Source organism: Palaemon carinicauda, chromosome 3 (genome assembly GCF_036898095.1).
Source record: "Palaemon carinicauda isolate YSFRI2023 chromosome 3, ASM3689809v2, whole genome shotgun sequence".
Lineage (NCBI taxonomy): Eukaryota > Metazoa > Arthropoda > Malacostraca > Decapoda > Palaemonidae > Palaemon > Palaemon carinicauda.
The window spans coordinates 34,817,183-34,837,182 of record NC_090727.1 but is presented as its reverse complement, the minus strand read 5'-3'; the positions used below and the strand labels follow the sequence as shown (position 1 = coordinate 34,837,182).

Here is a 20,000-nt window from a genome sequence, read left to right as displayed (position 1 = left end):
TTAGATTTCAAAACCCATAGAAAGGAAAAAGATAGACCGCCACTACTGGAATGGTAACAAATAACATTTCGGTTTCAATTTGTAAGTTTACAAATCCTTACAATAACAAAATTTAGATTTACCTTTACGGAAACCTCAAATCGAATCAACATTTCTCAAAAAGGGATTTTCAATGTCTATTTATTTTCTAAATAAAGGTTCATAAAAAAGTGAACAGGAAACCCCGGATAGAGATGGACCTTATAGAGATGGGTAAAGGATGTAGACAAAATGAAAAAAAAATATTCATATAAATTATATATTTAAAACTAAATTATATCTACATATAGACAAGTACAAAAAGACTTTTGGAAATTTTATCAAAATAACACTTAACATAATCATGGCACTGACTTCTAATTCACAAGTGTAACAAAAGTTTCATATATTTATTAAGTAACTTCAACAGACCTTGTCAATTGACTGTAACTGAAATCATTTGTTCGAAAACAACTGTTTCGATGTATAATTGTTCGAAATCTCAATCGATCAAAATGCTAAATATTCGAATAATCAGTTTTAGCAAAACAATTATTTGAAATACAAATGTTCGGAAAACTTAAAAAAAACTATTTGTTCGAGAACAATTTTTCTTTTGTATAATTATTCAGTCACAATTGATAGATATACACAATATTCGAATAAGTAGTTTTTGAAAAACAATTACTCGAAATACAATTTTTCCAAAACCTTTCATTTGAAAACCATTTGTTCGAACACACAATTGATCGAAATGCTATATATCAAATAGGCAGCTTTCGAAAAACAATTGAACTCAAAATTGATCGTAATACAAAATATTCGAAAAAGGAGTTTTTGAAAACTAATTGCTTAAACAAATAATCGTTTACCAATGAATCCTTCACAAAACATCTAGAACAGCTAGAAAGACGGCCAGGAATTCCATTTGGGATCATCAACTCCGTCAGTCATTTGTACTGATGGAAGGAATCCAGTAAGGCCAAAGCCTTGGCAAACTCCTCTGGACCATTGTCAGAAAATGTGCTCACACTTTACACATCAATTAATGTAATGAGGGTAATTAGCTCTCTCTCTCTCTCTCTCTCTCTCTCTCTCTCTCTCTCTCTCTCTCTCTCTCTCTCTCTCTCTCTCTCTCTCTCTAATAGGCAGAAATTCCTATAAGCAATTTTCCAACATTTTGTGGAATAAAACTCCGAGCAGTATTCAGCCCAAAAACCAAAACATTCTTAACATTTAAAGATTTGGATTGACAGATATAATCAACTTTTAAAAAGTAATCGATAGGAGTTCAAATTTCTACAAAATCTAATCCGGAAGAAACTAAAAAAAAGAAAAAAAACTTCTTATAAAACTTATGAAAACTTCTCAAGCAAATTTTTTTTCTTATTATGTTCACGATCTGAATAAAGACCCCAGCAACCCGTTGAGATACTACTGCTAGAGTTATTGAGTCCTTTGACTGGCCAGATAGTACTACTTTGGATACCTCTTGTTAAGGTTAAATTTTCGTTTGCCTGTACATTAAACGAATAGTCTGGCCTATTCCTTACACATTCTCCTTTTTTCTCTTACACCTGACAATGAAATAAGAAAACAAAAATAATCTTCATTCAGGGTTTACTACAGCACTTTAATTGGTCAGTGGATACTTTTCTTCTGGTAAGGGTAGAAGAGACTCTTAGCTATGGTCAGCAGCTCTTCTAGGAGAAGGGTACCCCAAAATCAAACCACCCATGTTCTTTAGTCTTGGATAGTGCCATAACCTCTGTATCATGGTCTTCCATTGCCTTGGGTTAGAGTTCTCTTGGTCGGCTGTACACTCTGGCAAGCAATTCTATCTATTTTCTTTTTTCATTTCCTTTCATCGCTGTGCTATTTTCCCTGTTGAAGGCCTTTGGCTTATATCATCATGCTTTTCCAACTAGAGTTGCAGTTTAGTTTATAATAATAATAATAATAATAATAATAATAATAATAATAATAATAATAATAATAATAATAATAATAATGATAATAATAATAATTTAGGCTACGAAATAATTGACATCAAACCAAATATTTAAAATAAAAACAAACAACATCGAGGGCGCATCTGGCTACTTTTATAAGCACAGTTAAATACAATTTATCATCCTTAAAGTAAAATCGAACTATCATCTAAAACTCTCACATATCAAAATCCCTCTCACCAGCTTTGGCTGTTATCAAAACACAGCTGTCAAGCCTCGCCACAGAGAGTGACAGTAATTGTAATACTTAGGAAGAAAAACTGAAAGTTGAAACGCAACCGCTTCTATAACTACACCCTTGGACATACACTATTATTATTATTATTATTATTATTATTATTATTATTATTATTATTATTAGCTAAGCTACAGCCCTAGTTGGAAAAGCACGATGCTATAAGCCCAAGGGTTCCAACGGGGGAAAATAGCCCAGTGAGGTAAGAATAAATAAACTAAATGAAAACTAATGAACATTCAACATACTTTCAGAACAGTATCATTAAAATATATCTTTCATATAATTCTATAAACTATAAAAAAGACTTATGTCAATCTGATCAACATTAAAAACATTATCTGCAAGTCTGAACTCCTGAAGTTCCACAAGCAGAGCTTTAATGCCACAGACCTCCCAATCTTTTGTACTAAACTAACGACCGTAGGCTAAAAGTCCTATTCAGTTGGGTTCTAATTTTCTTTTACAAAAAAAGTAATCTCTAATTCGCATAAAAATCTTCTCAAACAGACAAGCATTGTTCAAAAGCTTTGTCCCTGAATTTAATAATATTACTAGCAGTTCAGAAAAGTCCCCATGTTAATAACCTCTGGCACTAATTGTTATAATAAGAAAAAATAATACTTCGTCAATTGACAGGAGCAAAAAATTCATTTAATGAATTTTCTCAAATAACTCATCTCGAGCGCATTTACATTCAACGCCTCACCAGCATCTTCATATAATTACTATTCTAAAAAGGAACGAAATTCACGAGTTTCTATCAGAATAAGATGACTGTGTCCTACGAAATTCTTCGAGAGACGTAACGTTTTCTATACTACATTAAAGTCTCCACTGCACCTTAGGTAATGCCCTGTTTAATCCACAAATTCACTTTTCTTTTTTCTTTGAAAATCAAGTAAAACCAACTTGCCTCTCTTTTCACAATAAAATATTATCATCCTTCCCCTCTCTTATATAAACAAACATAATACTGCACTTCTCACCCTCAGTTCGGATTACGTGCCCCGGGAGGTTGTCTTTCAATTCCCTTTTCTCTGACAATAGGCCCTTTGTCATGTCTACTCTTCGTAACTCGGGATTGCGCTGCTCTTTTCAAGATTTCCCTCACCAGCTTTCTACCTGATCTTCATTTGTTTTTATTCAACCTGTAACCTAATATTTAATCTCGCTTGCTCTATATCTGGAATGTTACTAACTTTGGCATAGTTTATCCTAACATTTCCTTCGCATGAATTACATTTCATACTTTAATTTGATTCTTGCCACAACGAAGTTGTCTTTTTACTACGGTAAATGGTTAGATATTAATCTTGCAATATTAGAAAATATTATTCCATCAACTAATATATCAAGAATATATTAGGAATATATTAATATAAATATAAAGTAATTAGAATCTATATTATAAACACCATATGAAAATACTAAAATGAAATGAATAATACACAATAAAAAAGTAATTAACGGAAGGAGAGAATCCTCCGTTGTATTTTATATCAAGGGACCTTGAACTCACCCCGGTGCAAAGGCCATCTTTTGTCATTCCAAAATTAACTCTGAACTAACTCGAATAATCACTTAAATATACAAATGGTGGATTTAAGAACATTATTCATTGAAAAACAGAGCTATTTCCAAGAGGATCCGATATTTAAAGAATTTTTCCATGACAACAAATATTGCTTCTTATAGTTACTTACACACACACACACACACACACACACACACACACACACACATATATATATATATATATATATATATATATATATACACACATATATATATATATATATATATATATATATATATATATATATATATATATATATAGTAAATGTAACGAGGAACTATATTTTTTCAAGCATTTACTAATAAAATTAATCTTAATATGCCAAAATGTTTACCAAATTGTAACTTCAGACTAAGAGTTGTATCTAATGAACAACAAGTGTCTTATTTTGTTTTCAATAAAAATGAGTTTTTAAGTAAACTATCAATTAGAGTAACTTTCCTTATCACTAATATGTTGCAGTTTGATATCTTCAGGTCAAGATAATTTTCCCTTTTTCTAAAACTCTTCCTTTTACCAAACAATTAGTGAGAGAAATCTTTAGCTGGTAAATATAAGTTTACTTTCACTTACAATAAAACGTGTATTATATTTTTATTACTTTCCATGACCTTCCAAATTATCTGAAAGTTAAAGCACTCTCTCTCTCTCTCTCTCTCTCTCTCTCTCTCTCTCTCTCTCTCTCTCTCTCTCTCTCTCTCTCTCTCTCCTTGCCTAGTAAGCAATCAGCAACTGGTGCTTCATTCGCCAACCACACATAGATGGACGCATGTTCTTGTTCCAATTAATTCAATATGATTATGTATTAATTCAGCATGCTTCTGCTGACCTAAGTAATTACAATACATATAAACTGACTGAAGGATGGATCTTGGCAGGGACTATTTTTTCTCCTTCCACATCCCCACACAACTTATCATAGAAGTCGCAATTGTGTAACCTGTGCTAACAAATACCTAAATCACAATACGGATTCAAAACATTTTAGATGTTAATTACCTCCGAGGTGCTAATAAACGACTCAGGACATTTAATATGTTGATTACCTACAAGGTTCTTATAAAGGACTCTAAATGCTGAAAATGAATGTTATCTTTCCATGGCAATCGACTATATGCAAAGACATGTAAAACAAGAGCAGTCAGAGATTTCTGACCTCCACCAAAGATTACTGGCGTCGCCCATGGCCTAAGATCTATCAGTTGTGGAAATTTCATCCAAATAGGTCAATTTGTTTTGACTCCATCTTTGAAATGGTAAACAATGAAAATCCTTATCTAGAATGCGGATCATTTCCAAAATTTAATGAGGTCCTCCGTGGCCTAAGATTTCCATATGGTGAAAATTTCATCAAAGTCTGTCCACCGACAGACAGACAGACAGACAAATAAACAATCTGACTCGATTTCATAACCTCTTTGGCGAAATAAAATAAATAAAACTTTTTTTTTCTAAAGTATCCAAAAAAAAGTTTATGTAAAATGATTCTCCTGCACAGATACAATAAATGTAACCTCTCTCTCTCTCTCTCTCTCTCTCTCTCTCTCTCTCTCTCTCTCTCTCTCTCAACATATCAGGAAATTCATAAGCTAATGGAATATCGAATCCTTCATCAGAATGAGAGAATGTATGAATATAGCATATCGGTATCCACTGTACCAACCGTGTTTCACACAATTGTACATAATTCCTTTTGTATATATTATGCTTGTATCTTCGCTCTTCCCTCGCACTAAAACGAACATGAAAATTCATGTCTGGTTTTTCCTCTGTAATATTGTCTGTCTTGTGAACTTGTTATGTCCTGTTGCCTTGAGGTTTTGTATATAAGGAGAGTGTTCTATAATAATATAACTCAGTCCACAACCCTCTCTCGGCTCCGTCACATTGGTGACCCCGGAAGTCGACTCGCTCCCACTGCCTTCCATCCCCACCTCCCTCGCCGCTCCATCGTTAGTACTATGGCGGACTCTACTACAGCAGTTGGCGCTGCAGCCGCCCCCATTGAAACTTTCACCGTTCGCCAGGGGAGAAGCATTTGCTTGGTTTCAGCGTGCAGAAGTCCAGTTTCGCATCAACAGCGTGACTCGCTCAACCACCAAAGCAGATTATGTTCTTTCGGCGATACCCTAGGACACCTTCCCGGAAATATCCGACTGGCTTTGTGAACAAGGAGACACGCCAATAGCGTATGACGCCCTCAAAACATACCTTCTGCAGCAGTACTCGCCGTCGCCAGCCGCCCGTGTAGCAAAGCTTTTTCAGCTCTCGCAACAACCGTTGGGGGACCAAAGGGCTTCGCTTGCCCTCAGGGAAATGATCAGTATCGCTCGCCTTCAACCTGCCGCAGACGGCTCTCCTCGTGAGGTGAACCTACTTCGTGCCCTTTGGATACGCCGTTTACCCGGACCTATACGTGCTGCCATACCCGATGTCGATAGTTTACCCATAAGGGACTTGATGACTAAAGCCGACGCCCTTATGGACAGCCACTTCAAGACCTCCATCAACGCCTCCACCCCTGACGAAGAGGATGCCTATTCAACATCAACTGAAGCTGACATGAATGCCGTAGGACATACACGCCCACACCGTGACGTGCCGAAGCAGAGACAAAGCCGCCCACCACCCACCAATTGCTCGCGCCCCAACAAACGACTTCTACAGCCACTTACTACCTCCCATCCGCCGCAGTTTTGCTACTACCACTTCAGATTCGGGGCAACTGCGAAGAAATATGCCGAGGATTGTCAGTGGCCAAAAAACGTGTAAGTAGGCCATCGCTCGTGGCGGTGGCCTCCCGTGTTTCTAATCTTTTCTTTTTAATGGATGCAGGAACAGGCGTGCGATTTTTGGTAGACACGGGTGCTTGTCGTTCTCTTTTGCCAAGGAAACTCTTCAAGACACGACTTAGTCTGTCTACATCTGCCGACGTCCGCTTGGTAGCTGCCAACGGATCTGCGATACCCACCTACCGTTACGAGAACCTCACATTATCGTTCGGAAACGGTAAATTCAATTGGAAGTTTCTCGTTGCTGACGTCACCATGCCAATCCTTGGTGCGGATTTCCTCTCTCATTTCCCCCTTCTGGTCGATGTCGCCCACCGACGATTGGTCAACGTAGACTCGTACTTGTCGACACCTCTTCAACCCGCCCCCTCTAACCTCGCTCTCCACATCAGCGCACCCACGGATGCCTACGCCCACCTCCTCACGTCGTACCCGGAAGTTTTCCGTCCAGAACTTCGCCAAACGCCCACGGTTCCTGCCAAGCACGGTATTTATCACCATATGAAGACGACGGGACCCCCAGTCTTCGCAAAATTCAGACGTCTGGCACCAGAACGATTGGCAGCCGCCAAACAGACGTTCGCCGAAATGGAGGAAATGGGCCTTTGCCAAAAGGCCTCCAGCCCATGGTCGTCACCCTTACACATTGTTCTGAAGAAAGATGGCTCCCTCCGTCCGTGCGGGGATTACAGGCGCCTGAACATGCAAACAGAACCGGATCACCACCCCCTCCCAAACATTGCCGACGTGACCTCCTACCTGCACAAAGCGAAGGTTTTCTCTACGCTCGATCTCCTGAAGGGGTATTATCCCGTGCCTATGAACCCAGCAGACATCCCTAAGACTGCCATCACCACTCTGTTTGGTACATACACCTTCAATTACTCCTGTTTTGGCCTTCGTAATGCTGGGGCCACGTTTCAACGTCTCATGGATGGCATCTTAGGGGACCTCCATTTTTGTGTATGTTATGTGGACGACATACTTGTGTTCTCCTCCTCAAAAGAGGAACACCATCACCTGCGCATCGTGCTCGACCGCCTGCAACAAAACGGCCTTGTAGTCCGGTACGACAAGTGTACCTTTGGCGCCGATGAATTATCGTTCTTAGGGCACCGCATCACTCCTGAAGGTGTCCACCCCCTCCCTGAGAAGGTAGCAGCCGTTCAGAAATTCCCCGTGCCCTCGACCGTCAAAGCTCTGCAGGAATTCTTGGGCATGATCAACTATTATCACCGTTTTATGCCAGCCATTGCCGCCACTCTTGCTCCCCTCTACGCCTCCCTCAAGGGCAAGCCGAAGGACCTGAAGGGGGGTCCCCTTCAAGAAGCAGCCTTCTGCAATGCAAAGAAGGACCTATCAACTGCTGCGGCTCTCACTTTTCCTATCCCACACGCCCCTCTCCTTCTCGCCACCAATGCCAGCGACGTCGCTATTGGTGCACTACTCGAGCAGGTGGTCAAAGGCTCGCCCCTCCCATTGGCCTTCTTCAGCAGAAAACTGTCCAAAGCAGAATCGGGTTATTCTACCTTCGATCGAGAATTGCTAGCGTTGCACTTGGCGGTCCGTCACTTTCGCAATTTCTTAGAAGTACGCCCTTCGCCATTCGCACAGACCACATGCCTCTGGTGCACGCCTTCACTCGACAGTCTGACCCCTGGTCCGCCTGTCAACGCCGACATCTCTCCGCCGTGGCTAAATACAATTGCACCCTCCAATACGTCCCTGGGAAAATGAATCCCGTTGCTGATGCCCTGTCAAGAAATACGTTGGCTGCCGTTCAACTGGGATTGGATTACAACGCCCTGGCTGAAGCCCAACGACAGGATCCAGAGTATCAAGCTTGTAGGACATCCTGCACGTCCCTCCGTTGGGAACACTTTCCCCTCGAAGACTCCAACACCACCCTCCACTGTGACGTCAGTACTGGTAGACCGCGACCTTGGATTCCTGCTCCCATGCGCCAACAGGTGTTTGATTTCATTCACGGCCTTTCACATCCCTCGTGCCGTTCTACTGCACAGCTACAGAAGGCAAAGTTTCATTTGGCACGGCATTTCTAAGGATGCTAAGGATTGGGTCCGCGCCTGTACTTCTTGCCAAACTTCCAAAGTATATCGACACACACGGATTCAGGAGTGGGCACCTTTCCTCAACCTCAGCGTCGTTTCGCACACATTCACGTCGACGTTGTAGGCCCCCTACCCACATCACAAGGACATCGTTACCTGTTTACCGTCATCGACCGCTCCACTCGTTGGCCTGAAGCCATTCCCATGGAAACTGCAACGTCGGCCTCATGTACATCTGCTTTACTCTCTGGATGGATTTCAAATTCGGTATCCCTGAGCATATTACTTCTGACAGGGAAACCACTTTCACCTCTCAATTGTGGACGTCATTAGAGAATCTCCTGGGCATCACCCTACATCAGACAACAGCCTACAACCCCTCTGCCAATGGAATGGTTGAACGTTTTCATCGCACCCTCAAAGCAGCTTTGATGTCCCGCTGCAAGGATTGCAACTGGTTTACTCAGCTTCAATGGGTCCTCCTGGGACTAAGGACCACTCCTAAAGACGCCCTCGACGTCTCGGCAGCTGAAATGGTGTATGGCGACCCGTTGGTCGTCCCTGCCGAATTTTTTCCTTCTACAACCTCCTCCGACGATCTTCAGCGCATACGTCACGTCGTGGGAAAATTTACTCCATGCCGCCAGACTTACAAGCCCCCAGCGAAGCATCACATACCAACGGACTTGCACTCTGCAAACGCACGTCTTCCTGCGCAACGACACCAGCAAGCCACCACTAACGCCCCCTTACACGGGCCCTGTCCCTTGTGATCCGACGCAGTCCGAAAGCATTCCTCCTAAACATTCAGGGCAAAGAAGACTGGGTCTCCATTGATCGTCTAAAACCTGCTTATATTCTCCCAGATGACCCGCCTACAGTTCGCCCTCTCTAGATCAGGGCGCCCTATTTAACATGTACAGTATGTCATTTCTCGGGGGGGGGGGGGGGGAGCCATGTACCAAACCGTGTGTCACACGATCGTACATAAATCATTTTCTATATATTATGCTTGTATCTGCGCTCTTCCCTCGCACTAAAACGAACATGAAAATTCATGTCTGGTTTTTCCTCTGTGATATTGTCTGTCTTGTGAACTTGTCATGTCCTGTTGCCTTGAGGTTTTGTATATAAGGAGAGTGTTCCACAATAATATAACTCAGTCGTTTCCAATCTGCCTTTGAGTTCACACCCTTACTCGGCGCCGTCACAAAAGTCTGAATTATGACATTCCATTTTATATGCAGAATTTGAATCATATTCACCATCAATTGTTGTTTATGAGATATTAAGATTTACATAATAGTCATATACCAGAAAAGTATTATTAACTATATCCGATAGTAAATATGAAGCATCAATGACTCGTTATGTACTAAAGAAATGTTGCCTGGTTAATATAATCGAATTTTAATCATTGGTAGAATATTTCCAATGGAATCTAGTGTTAGTTGCATTTGAATGTGTCTTCCCCGAAGAGTTTAGTTTAGTTAAGTTTGTTTTAGTTATCTGCATCAACATTGCACGACATAGAGTTTCAGGGACTAATTAATTGATTGATTGGGTGTGTTCCCGTAGACCGGCTTTCCAGTGAGTTGATTTTATACTGAGATGTTATGTATTCACCGAGAGTTTTCAGGTAGTTTTCATCATCCGCGTAACCTACCTCTTGAGAGAGAGAGAGAGAGAGAGAGAGAGAGAGAGAGAGAGAGAGAGAGAGAGAGAGAGAGAGAGAGAGAGAGAGAGAGAGACTAAGTATGCCTAAAATCAGGGTATTTGGTCAACATTCGTTTGATATATCGGATTTTTTTAGTTTTAATTTACTGATTAAGTTAATTAAGTAAACTATGCAATAAATAGAAAGAGATATTTTTATGAATTTGAATTCCAAATCTATATTTCCTAATAATACTTTACATATTAATTGGTTGATATCATAGGTGGAGTGGGCGTATCCTTCTGTAGATTAATTATTTTATTAATTAACATATTACTAAGATTAATTAACATATTATTGTACCTCTCTCGAACACCTGAAGGCGTTGCATAGAGTTGAAAGGAAAAGTTTATTTATGAAAGGGAATTGTTTGAATTAGTTAGTTAAAAAAATCATTATAATGTTCTAGTTGAGGTGGATATACTCCAATAAATATGCTATTAGATGTTATTTCCCAATTTATTACCGGAAAAAAACCCATTTTTAAAAGAAAGGATAGGAATAGGAAAATATCTATTGTTCAGTGTTAAAGAAAAAGGAAAAAAAAACACAAATTATCGAAAAACCTGGTTTTTATTATTGAACAAATAGGAGCATATATATTGTTCTGCAAGTGTTCTCTTTCACCATTTAGGATTAATTCAAAAGGGTGATTAATCCCTTCCCATTTCCTTTTGATCTCGGCCTCTCCTTTCTCTCGGTTTCATCAGAAGTCTAATTAGAAATCTTCCGAGACAATAAACGCCTCGCCTTTTCCATCCAGCGAAGAAAAGTGGGAAGAATAAAATAACGTTTTCCCATCCGGTTATTTTCCTGTGTTCTCTTCAGAAAAACTTTTTTGGACACAATTTTAGACATAAAAATTGGGAATGCTGAAGGTTAAGGAAATATGTTTAATGTGATCAAGTCAGTTGGAACTGTAATCTAATCTTTACTGTTATAAGCAGAACGGTGATGGCTATACGTAACCATGTGCTGATTTTATGAACGTTATGTGTTGATATTGTCCTCTCTCTCTCTCTCTCTCTCTCTCTCTCTCTCTCTCTCTCTCTCTCTCTCTCTCTCTTCTTTCTCTCTCTCTCTCTCTCTCTCTCTCTCTCTCTCTGAATAGAAGACTTTTACAAAATGCGTCATCTTTGAATTTTTTCTTTTTCTCTCTCTTTTTGTGGTATTTCTTTTCTCTCACTTTTCATTTCACTCACTTTTACCAACTCCTTCCCAACTTTCAACCATCTTTTCTCATATGAAAGTAAATTGATAAATTTTGATGCCGTAATTACGTAGAGGGTGTTGAAAAAAAAAAGTGAAACTTTTTTTTCACTTTGTCCTTTTTAACTTTTAACTTTTGAGTGTAGTATCCACCCTTTATGGTCCTTGATTTTCTACTTTGCTTGTTTCAAAATTCTAAGTTTCTTTTTTGTTTTAGGGAAAAGTTTAAATTGTTTATAATGGTTAGTTCGTGTTCTTGCTTTGGAGACTCGTTCAGTTTCAGTATGTTGGGTTTTAAGTTTGTGAAAGCATCAATAGTTTGCAACTATAAAATTCCTCCTTTAAAGTGATAATTTAATACTATTGTTTTGAGACTGAACGAAAACCTTTAATTCACCTCAAAAGTTTACTTCTAGTCCCAGTGTTTGAAGACGGCAGTGCATTTTCACTCGGCAGCTTGAAGGACGTGTCAACTCTTCATTAATATTTTTCACCAATCCAGCGTTAATTTTAATATGGAGCATTAAGTGACTAGTGTGACCGTTGGTCGAGGATGATCCTGCTTGGAAGTGCAAGCACTTGAATTACTTCTTGAGGCTACTATACCATGAAGCTGCAATTGACAGGCTTGCTTAGAGTGGAGGTAAGTTGCAAACCACATTGATGCTTGTGCCTTGTAATTTCACTAGAGTTACTCATTCACTTTGAATGAATTGTCTCCTTAACCTGAACCATAAAAAATCATCCAAAGGACCAACCATATTGTTTTCATTTAGAATTTATTGCCGGTGTAACTACTTATATTTGTGAAGTGTCTTGTTTTATTCTGCTCGTTCGAGTTCATATTTGCTTCATGCATTTATTATATTAACTGGCAGTTAAATAGTTTTGTTGATATATTTTCGTATATTTGCTCTCTATTAATAGAGCGTATTTGACATATTTATAGATCCTGAGGACTTTTCTGGTAGTGGGGGTTATTAGTGAGGTCGCATCATCGGTCTTCATATAAGGACGGATACCTCGCTTAAATACCAAGAAGCAATAAGACCATCTACGATCCTGAGCCATTTTCCTTAATACATATTTCAGTGATAGTTCTGTTTATGTAAATAAATATTTGAATTTGCTCTTGATTATAATTTATTGCCATTGATAATTTTTTAAACCTCCAGTATTTTGAAAATGGCGCCCAACGTGGGGCAGGTTAAAGGTCTTTTGCTTCATGGTGTTCTTCCTCGTCGAGTTCAATCTTTCGATCGCGGTCACACATTTTTTGCTTCGTGAATATTTTACTTGTCTATTATTTTGCTGTGTTGGTCATATTTTTTGTGAATATTTGCGAATTTGCATAGGTTATATTTCCTTCGATAACGCTTTGCTTAATTTCTGAATTTGCTAATGGGTTTATTCCAGTATATATTGCACATTTCTACTTTTTAAGTTTTAGCTGAATTTACATGCAATATGGAGAAGTTGAAGGCTCTTAAGATTTCACGTGGTCATTGTCGAACACAGGTGACCAAAAAGTGTGACGGTGTAAGGCTTAAATATGGTACTCTCACTGAGCAAGAAAGGATTAGTTTTGTATTATCCCTTCAAAATTTAAAAACAAAGTTAGATAGTTTGGATTCTCAGATAGTGGATATGCTTTTCAGTGAAAAAAAGGATGAATCTGATATCAAAGAAGAACTCGATTGTTGTGCTATTTATACGGATAATATTTTATCATCATTAGCTATGCTCGAGAAAGTCACAGCAGAAATTCCCTTGCCTAGTAACCCTTCTCCTAATATTAAATACCCATGTTTGCCTCTTCCTGTATATAATCATTCTGAGGGGGAAAGCATAGAAAAATTTTTTAAGGATTTTGAGAAGGCTATGGAGACAATGAAAGTAGACTCTTATCTTAAATTTATTTATCTCCAAAATCAACTAGGTAAACAACCATTAGCTCTTGTGAAGTCTGTCTTCTACTGAACAGAATTATGAGGAAGCCAAAGCCTTGTTACAAAAAGCTTTTGGTTCTGAATTAGGCCAGAAATTTGAAACTATGCTTGCCCTTTCAGGATTAAAATTAACGTATGACTCTGACCCATATGCCTTTATTGGTAAGATGAGAAGCATTAAAAACTCGTTTGCTGCACTTTCCATAACCATTGATGATGTCTTGCAATATTTATTTGGGATGCTATGAATGATGGTCTTAAATTACAATTAACTCAAATTACAAATAAAAACAAACCTTTGCTTAAGGATATTGAGGATAATATTTTTGAGGCCACAGAGCGTTACCTTGGGGTTCAGAAAAGATATCAGGAGAAGAAAGTTAATCGTAAAGTTCAGTCAGATGCTAGATCAACATTAAGTTTCGCTAGTAACGTACAGGTTGACTCTTCCAGTGCAGTGAAATTAAAGGGTTGTATTTTGTGTAGGGACGAAAATGGTTCCGAAAATGCTAATCATCCAGTTAACAAGTGTAAGGTTTATGCCTCTCCAAAGGCAAAGGTCGAAAGGCTGCTTAAGTTGAATGCTTGCACTAAATGTGCTAATCCTCATAAAACAAGTGCATGTAGATTCACGTTTTTGAGAAAATGTAACAAATGTAACGATTGGCATTTCAGTTTTTTGTGTGATAATAATGTTAAAGTGGCTACTGATAACGTCAATAAAGAAAAGGGCTCTTTCCTTGGAGCAACAAATGGTATGATAAGCATAGATTGCAATAAGGTCCTTTCACATACTGGGGCTTCCATTTTACCCACTTTCTCGGTTGTTTTGTCTAATAATGAGCAAATGCGTTGTCTTAAAGACAGTGGTTCTCAGCTTAATTTTATTGATGCTGAATTTGCAAAGCGAAATAATTTGGAAGTATTGGAGTCAAATTTCAGTGTCACTGTAAGAGGTATTAACTCTCAAAGAAATTTGGTGACTAATGTTGTTCGTGTTAATTTAAATAATAATGTGAACAGTTTTTGTGTGGAAGCAATCTGCCTTCCAGAAATCAATACAAAGCTAATTCTTCCAGGTTTGAGTCGAATTGTTGAAAGATTTATGGAAAAGGGATATAAATTTGCAGATAAATTTTTGGCAGAAGGGGAGGATATGATCTCTGATATTAAGTTCATACTTGGGACTCAGTCTATTCATTGTTTACCAGAAATAACGAAATTGTTTGGCTCTGGCGTTCCCTCTGCATATTTGGAAACTTCCCTTGGCATTATGCTTTCTGGAAATGTTAATGAATACCTGAGAAATTTGCAAAGTATTCCTCATAGCAGTAATTCTACAAGGAATCCAAGTGTATTACTTAGTCATTCTGAGGCTGATTCAGTGACTATTATTGAGCCGGAGAAAGATCATTCCCCTAATACTGAATGTATTTCTGCAGAAGTAAATTATGCTGTACTTGATGATAAAGGTGATCTTGTTCAATCAGAACTAAAAAAGGCTACCGATGCTATTCTCTCTGAACAGTGTTCTCAGATATTGAATTATGATAAAACTTTGTATAATGAATCTTGTGTCGAAAATGATGTGCATTTGATAAATTATGTTTTGAATTCTGTTACACGCAGTGATGATGGGAGACTAGTGCTTCCTATCTTGTGGAATAAGAAAGTGTCTCATCTTCTCGGTAAAAATCAAACTCTTTCAAAGTTGGTTCTAAAGTCTAATTTTAAGAGATATCACAAAGATGGTAAGTCTCTTGGAATGATAGACGAGGTTTTCAGAGAACAAGAGAGTCTAGGTATAATAGAAAGGGTAGATAATTTATCTCAATTCCTGGAGGAGCACCCTAGTTTTTCCTTTTTGCCACACATGCCCGTATTCAGGTTCGAAAAGGAGAGTAGCAAATGTAGAAATGTTTTTCTGTCTAATATTTGTGAAAATGATCCCTCAAGGCCTTTAACAGTCAGCCACAATCAGGCAATGTTAGCTGGCCCTTGCCTTAATAAGAAAGTATCTACTACTATACTGCAATTGAGATTTGATAGCCATGTCCTGTGCTTTGACTTGAAAAAGGCGTTCTTGCAAATTGTGTTGCCTGAATCTGATCAGCAAAAGCTTTTGTTTTATTGGTACCGAAATGTTGCCAAGAATGATTTTTCATTGATAGTGTACAAACATGTTCGGCTTCCTTTTGGTCTTAGACCTAGTCCTGCTTTACTGCTTTTAGCTTTATATTATATTCTCATGATTGATATAAAGAATGATTCGCTACAAATTAGGAATTTGAAGAGAAATATTTATGATTTATGTTATATGGATAATTGCGCGATTTCATTCAATGACCCTGTCAAATTGAAATGGGCCTTCGATAATTTGAAGCAGATTTTTGAGCCTTATGGATTTGAAGTACAACAGTTTATGACAAATTGTAAATCTTTGCAGAGTTCCATTGATGGAGAAACTGGTGAGAAGTCGACCCTTGTGACCAAGCTTTTTGGATTGCTTTGGAATACAGAGACTGATACTTTGTCCACCCAAAAATTAGTGTTGGATAAGAATGCTTCATCTAAAAGGCAGATTTTGAGTTCAATTGCATCAAATTTTGATATCTTTAATTTTTGTGGACCTTTACTAAATAGAGCTAGAATATTCATGCATTCTTTGCAGTGCAATAAAGAAATTGGTTGGGACAATAGGCTATCTGAGGATCTGTTAAGAGAATGGAATAATATTGCTAAGCAGCTAAATTCTTCTCCAATGATTTCAGTTAATAGATTTGTTGGTAGGAGAGATATGTATAATTTGATTGCATATACAGACAGTTCTAGAAGCATTTACGGCTGTGTTGTGTTCTTATATAATTTGAGAACTAAAAAAACAAACTTTGTCATGGCTAAGAACAGATTTGTTAACAAACAATTAGAATCTAAATCCATACCTTCTCTTGAATTTCAGGCAGTTTCTTTAGGGACTCAAGTATTACATGATATTAGAAGAGAATTAAGTGGTTCTAATTGTGTTGAGCCTATTAACATAGTAGGGATGGATCTATACACAGATAGTCTAGTTTGCTTACATTGGTTATCAGCACATGTTACAAATTTTGATAAATTACGTAATTTGAGCATCTTTGTGAAAAATAGATTAGATAGTATCTGCAGAATGTGTGAAGAATTTCCTATTAAGTTTAAATTCTGTGCAGGCTCTAAAAACCCAGCTGATGCAATCACCCGACCTCTCTCCTATAAGCAATTAATGAACTCTAATTTTTTCAGTGGTACTGTTGCTGATGCAGATATTGATGTTTTCGCAAGTGATATGATGGAAGTTACCATTCCTAATACATTGCTCAGAGAGGAAGGTATAAGCTCTTCTCTTGAAAGTAGTAACGTTCATGTTGCTACAGAGTCTGTGGTTGGAGAGGATATAAACCATTTGGTTTCTATGGATTCCTTTTCAGGCTTCAAGAGTATAGTTTCAGTCCATAGGTATGTGATAAGGTTTATTAATAACCTGAAAATTGCAGTAAAGATGAGGGACCCAAGTAAATATTCACATTTTAATTGTCTTACTGATGAAACTTTGTCAGAAGCTTATAACTTTGTAATCTACAGAGACCAGCAGATTCACTTTCCGGAAGTTTTTAAATATTTTGCACGGTCTTGTAATGCAGTTAGAGAGATCCCTAATATTATCAGCCAACTTAATATTTATCCAGATCACAATGGTATATTGCGTGTTAGAAGTAAGACTGCACGCTGGAAGGACAGAGATAAATTTATGTTCTCGCCTATCCTTTTGTCAAAGGATAGCGCCCTGACCAAGAAATTAATCTTGGAAATGCATAAAATGACAAACCATGCTGGCATCTACTCATTGTTGACCGAATTTCGGAAAACGTTTTGGGTTTCACATTTCTTTTAAACTGTAAAGAAGATTTTGAAAGAATGTATAAACTGCAGACGATTTCACAGACATGCAGTCAAATTGAATCAAAGTCCATACAGAGATTTTAGGTTGGAACCTCCCAATATTCCCTTTAGGTCTATTTTCCTGGACTATCTTGGCCCGTATTATATTAAGTACCAAGGGGTTAAAACAAAAATTTGGTTGCTTTGTATAACGTGTTTGTGGTCTCGAGCTATAAATTTAAAATTATGCTTTGACATGACTGTACCCACATTCTTGAGAGCACTTCAGTTACATATATGGGAGTATGGTACTCCACAATTGTGCTTTTCAGATATGGGATCTCAAATTGTTGCAGGTACTAATTTAATTTCTGAGTTTTTAAGGGACCCAGATACTGTGCAATATCTACAGGAACATGGAATGAGGGCTGTAGAATTTGAGCAATACTACAAAGGCTGTAACCAACTTGGATCACTTGTGGAAAGTTGTGTTAAATTAGTTAAAAGACTTATATATGGTTCAGTTCGAAATACTGTATTGAATTCTCTTGATTTTGAGTTTCTTATAGCAGAGACTGTACATTTAGTTAATCGCAGGCCAATTGCTTTTCATGAGTCTTTAAGAGATAATAATCCAAATGAAGTCATTTCTGCTGCAATAACTCCTGAAATTTTGCTAAAGGGCTATGAATTGGTCTCTTTGAGCATCATTCCTAATTTGCAACCTCTTCCAGATTCCGACCCTTCATGGACTCCTTCCAAGGATCCAATAGAGCATATTAAGGACAGTTATAGTAAATTGCGCAAGTCTCGTTCATGTTTAAAAGACATAACTCTGAATTCCTTGCAAAACTTGTGCATCAAGCCACTAATGTGGGTTCTAGATACAAGCCAGTATCGCACAAGAATTTGCAAGTTGGTGATAGTTTTACTTAAAGATGTTCATTTGAAACCTGCAAATTATCCAATGGGAATCGTTAAAAGCGTTCAGATGAACTCAATTGGTGAAACCACTGGTGCTACAGTAATGAAAGGAAACAAAGAAAGAGTAAATAGACACTCTTCATCATTAATTCCTCTACTGAGTATTAATGAATATTCTCACTCTAAAGTAGTGCATAGGCAAGAGGATGAGCATTCCAATGAGGATCTTGCATTAAAGAGGCCTAAAAGATTGGCTGCTTTGAAAGGCGTACGAAAAACGAAAAATCTTTACCTTCATGGAGATGCTTAATGTTAATTACTTGTACCTTGTAAATAATTCTTGTACATATTTAATTGTATGGGACATATTTAATTGTATGGGACATGAGGTTTTTTCTACGACTGATAAATAAAAATTCAATTTCTTCTGACACTAAAAACTGTTGAAATTGAATGTCTTTGCTGGGAGTGTTGAAAAAAAAAAGTGAAACTTTTTTTTCACTTTGTCCTTTTTAACTTTTAACTTTTGAGTGTAGTATCCACCCTTTATGGTCCTTGATTTTCTACTTTGCTTGTTTCAAAATTCTAAGTTTCTTTTTTGTTTTAGGGAAAAGTTTAAATTGTTTATAATGGTTAGTTCGTGTTCTTGCTTTGGAGACTCGTTCAGTTTTAGTATGTTGGGTTTTAAGTTTGTGAAAGCATCAATAGTTTGCAACTATAAAATTCCTCCTTTAAAGTTATAATTTAATACTATTGTTTTGAGACTGAACGAAAACCTTTAATTCACCTCAAAAGTTTACTTCTAGTCCCAGTGTTTGAAGACGGCAGTGCATTTTCACTCGGCAGCTTGAAGGACGTGTCAACTCTTCATTAATATTTTTCACCAATCCAGCGTTAATTTTAATATGGAGCATTAAGTGACTAGTGTGACCGTTGGTCGAGGATGATCCTGCTTGGAAGTGCAAGCACTTGAATTACTTCTTGAGGCTACTATACCATGAAGCTGCAATTGACAGGCTTGCTTAGAGTGGAGGTAAGTTGCAAACCACATTGATGCTTGTGCCTTGTAATTTCACTAGAGTTACTCATTCACTTTGAATGAATTGTCTCCTTAACCTGAACCATAAAAAATCATCCAAAGGACCAACCATATTGTTTTCATTTAGAATTTATTGCCGGTGTAACTACTTATATTTGTGAAGTGTCTTGTTTTATTCTGCTCGTTCGAGTTCATATTTGCTTCATGCATTTATTATATTAACTGGCAGTTAAATAGTTTTGTTGATATATTTTCGTATATTTGCTCTCTATTAATAGAGCGTATTTGACATATTTATAGATCCTGAGGACTTTTCTGGTAGTGGGGGTTATTAGTGAGGTCGCATCATCGGTCTTCATATAAGGACGGATACCTCGCTTAAATACCAAGAAGCAATAAGACCATCTACGATCCTGAGCCATTTTCCTTAATACATATTTCAGTGATAGTTCTGTTTATGTAAATAAATATTTGAATTTGCTCTTGATTATAATTTATTGCCATTGATAATTTTTTAAACCTCCAGTATTTTGAAAAGA

General features: G+C 37.7%; 1 protein-coding gene across 2 annotated transcripts; it reads left to right on the top strand.

Moving 5' to 3' along the window:
* Window positions 1-11,804: 11,804 nt before the first annotated feature.
* LOC137638242 (uncharacterized) lies at window positions 11,805-19,942 on the top strand. Of its 2 annotated transcripts, XR_011043945.1 has the most exons (3): window positions 11,805-12,277; window positions 12,584-19,455; window positions 19,762-19,942. XR_011043945.1 is itself a non-coding variant. In XM_068370320.1 (2 exons), exon 2 carries the CDS (start codon window positions 13,828-13,830, stop codon window positions 17,509-17,511), a length of 3,684 nt encoding a protein of 1,227 aa, XP_068226421.1. In that variant the 5' UTR covers window positions 11,805-12,277; window positions 12,584-13,827; the 3' UTR covers window positions 17,512-19,942. The 2 variants fall into 2 exon arrangements, 1 of the variants encoding a protein (XP_068226421.1); XM_068370320.1 differs by having other exon boundaries at window positions 12,584-19,942.
* The last annotated feature ends 58 nt before the right edge of the window (window positions 19,943-20,000 follow it).

Coding starts and splice junctions, on each gene's coding strand:
- LOC137638242 (XM_068370320.1), top strand. CDS start 13,828: ATGAATGATGGTCTTAAATTACAATTAACTCAAATTACAAATAAAAAC.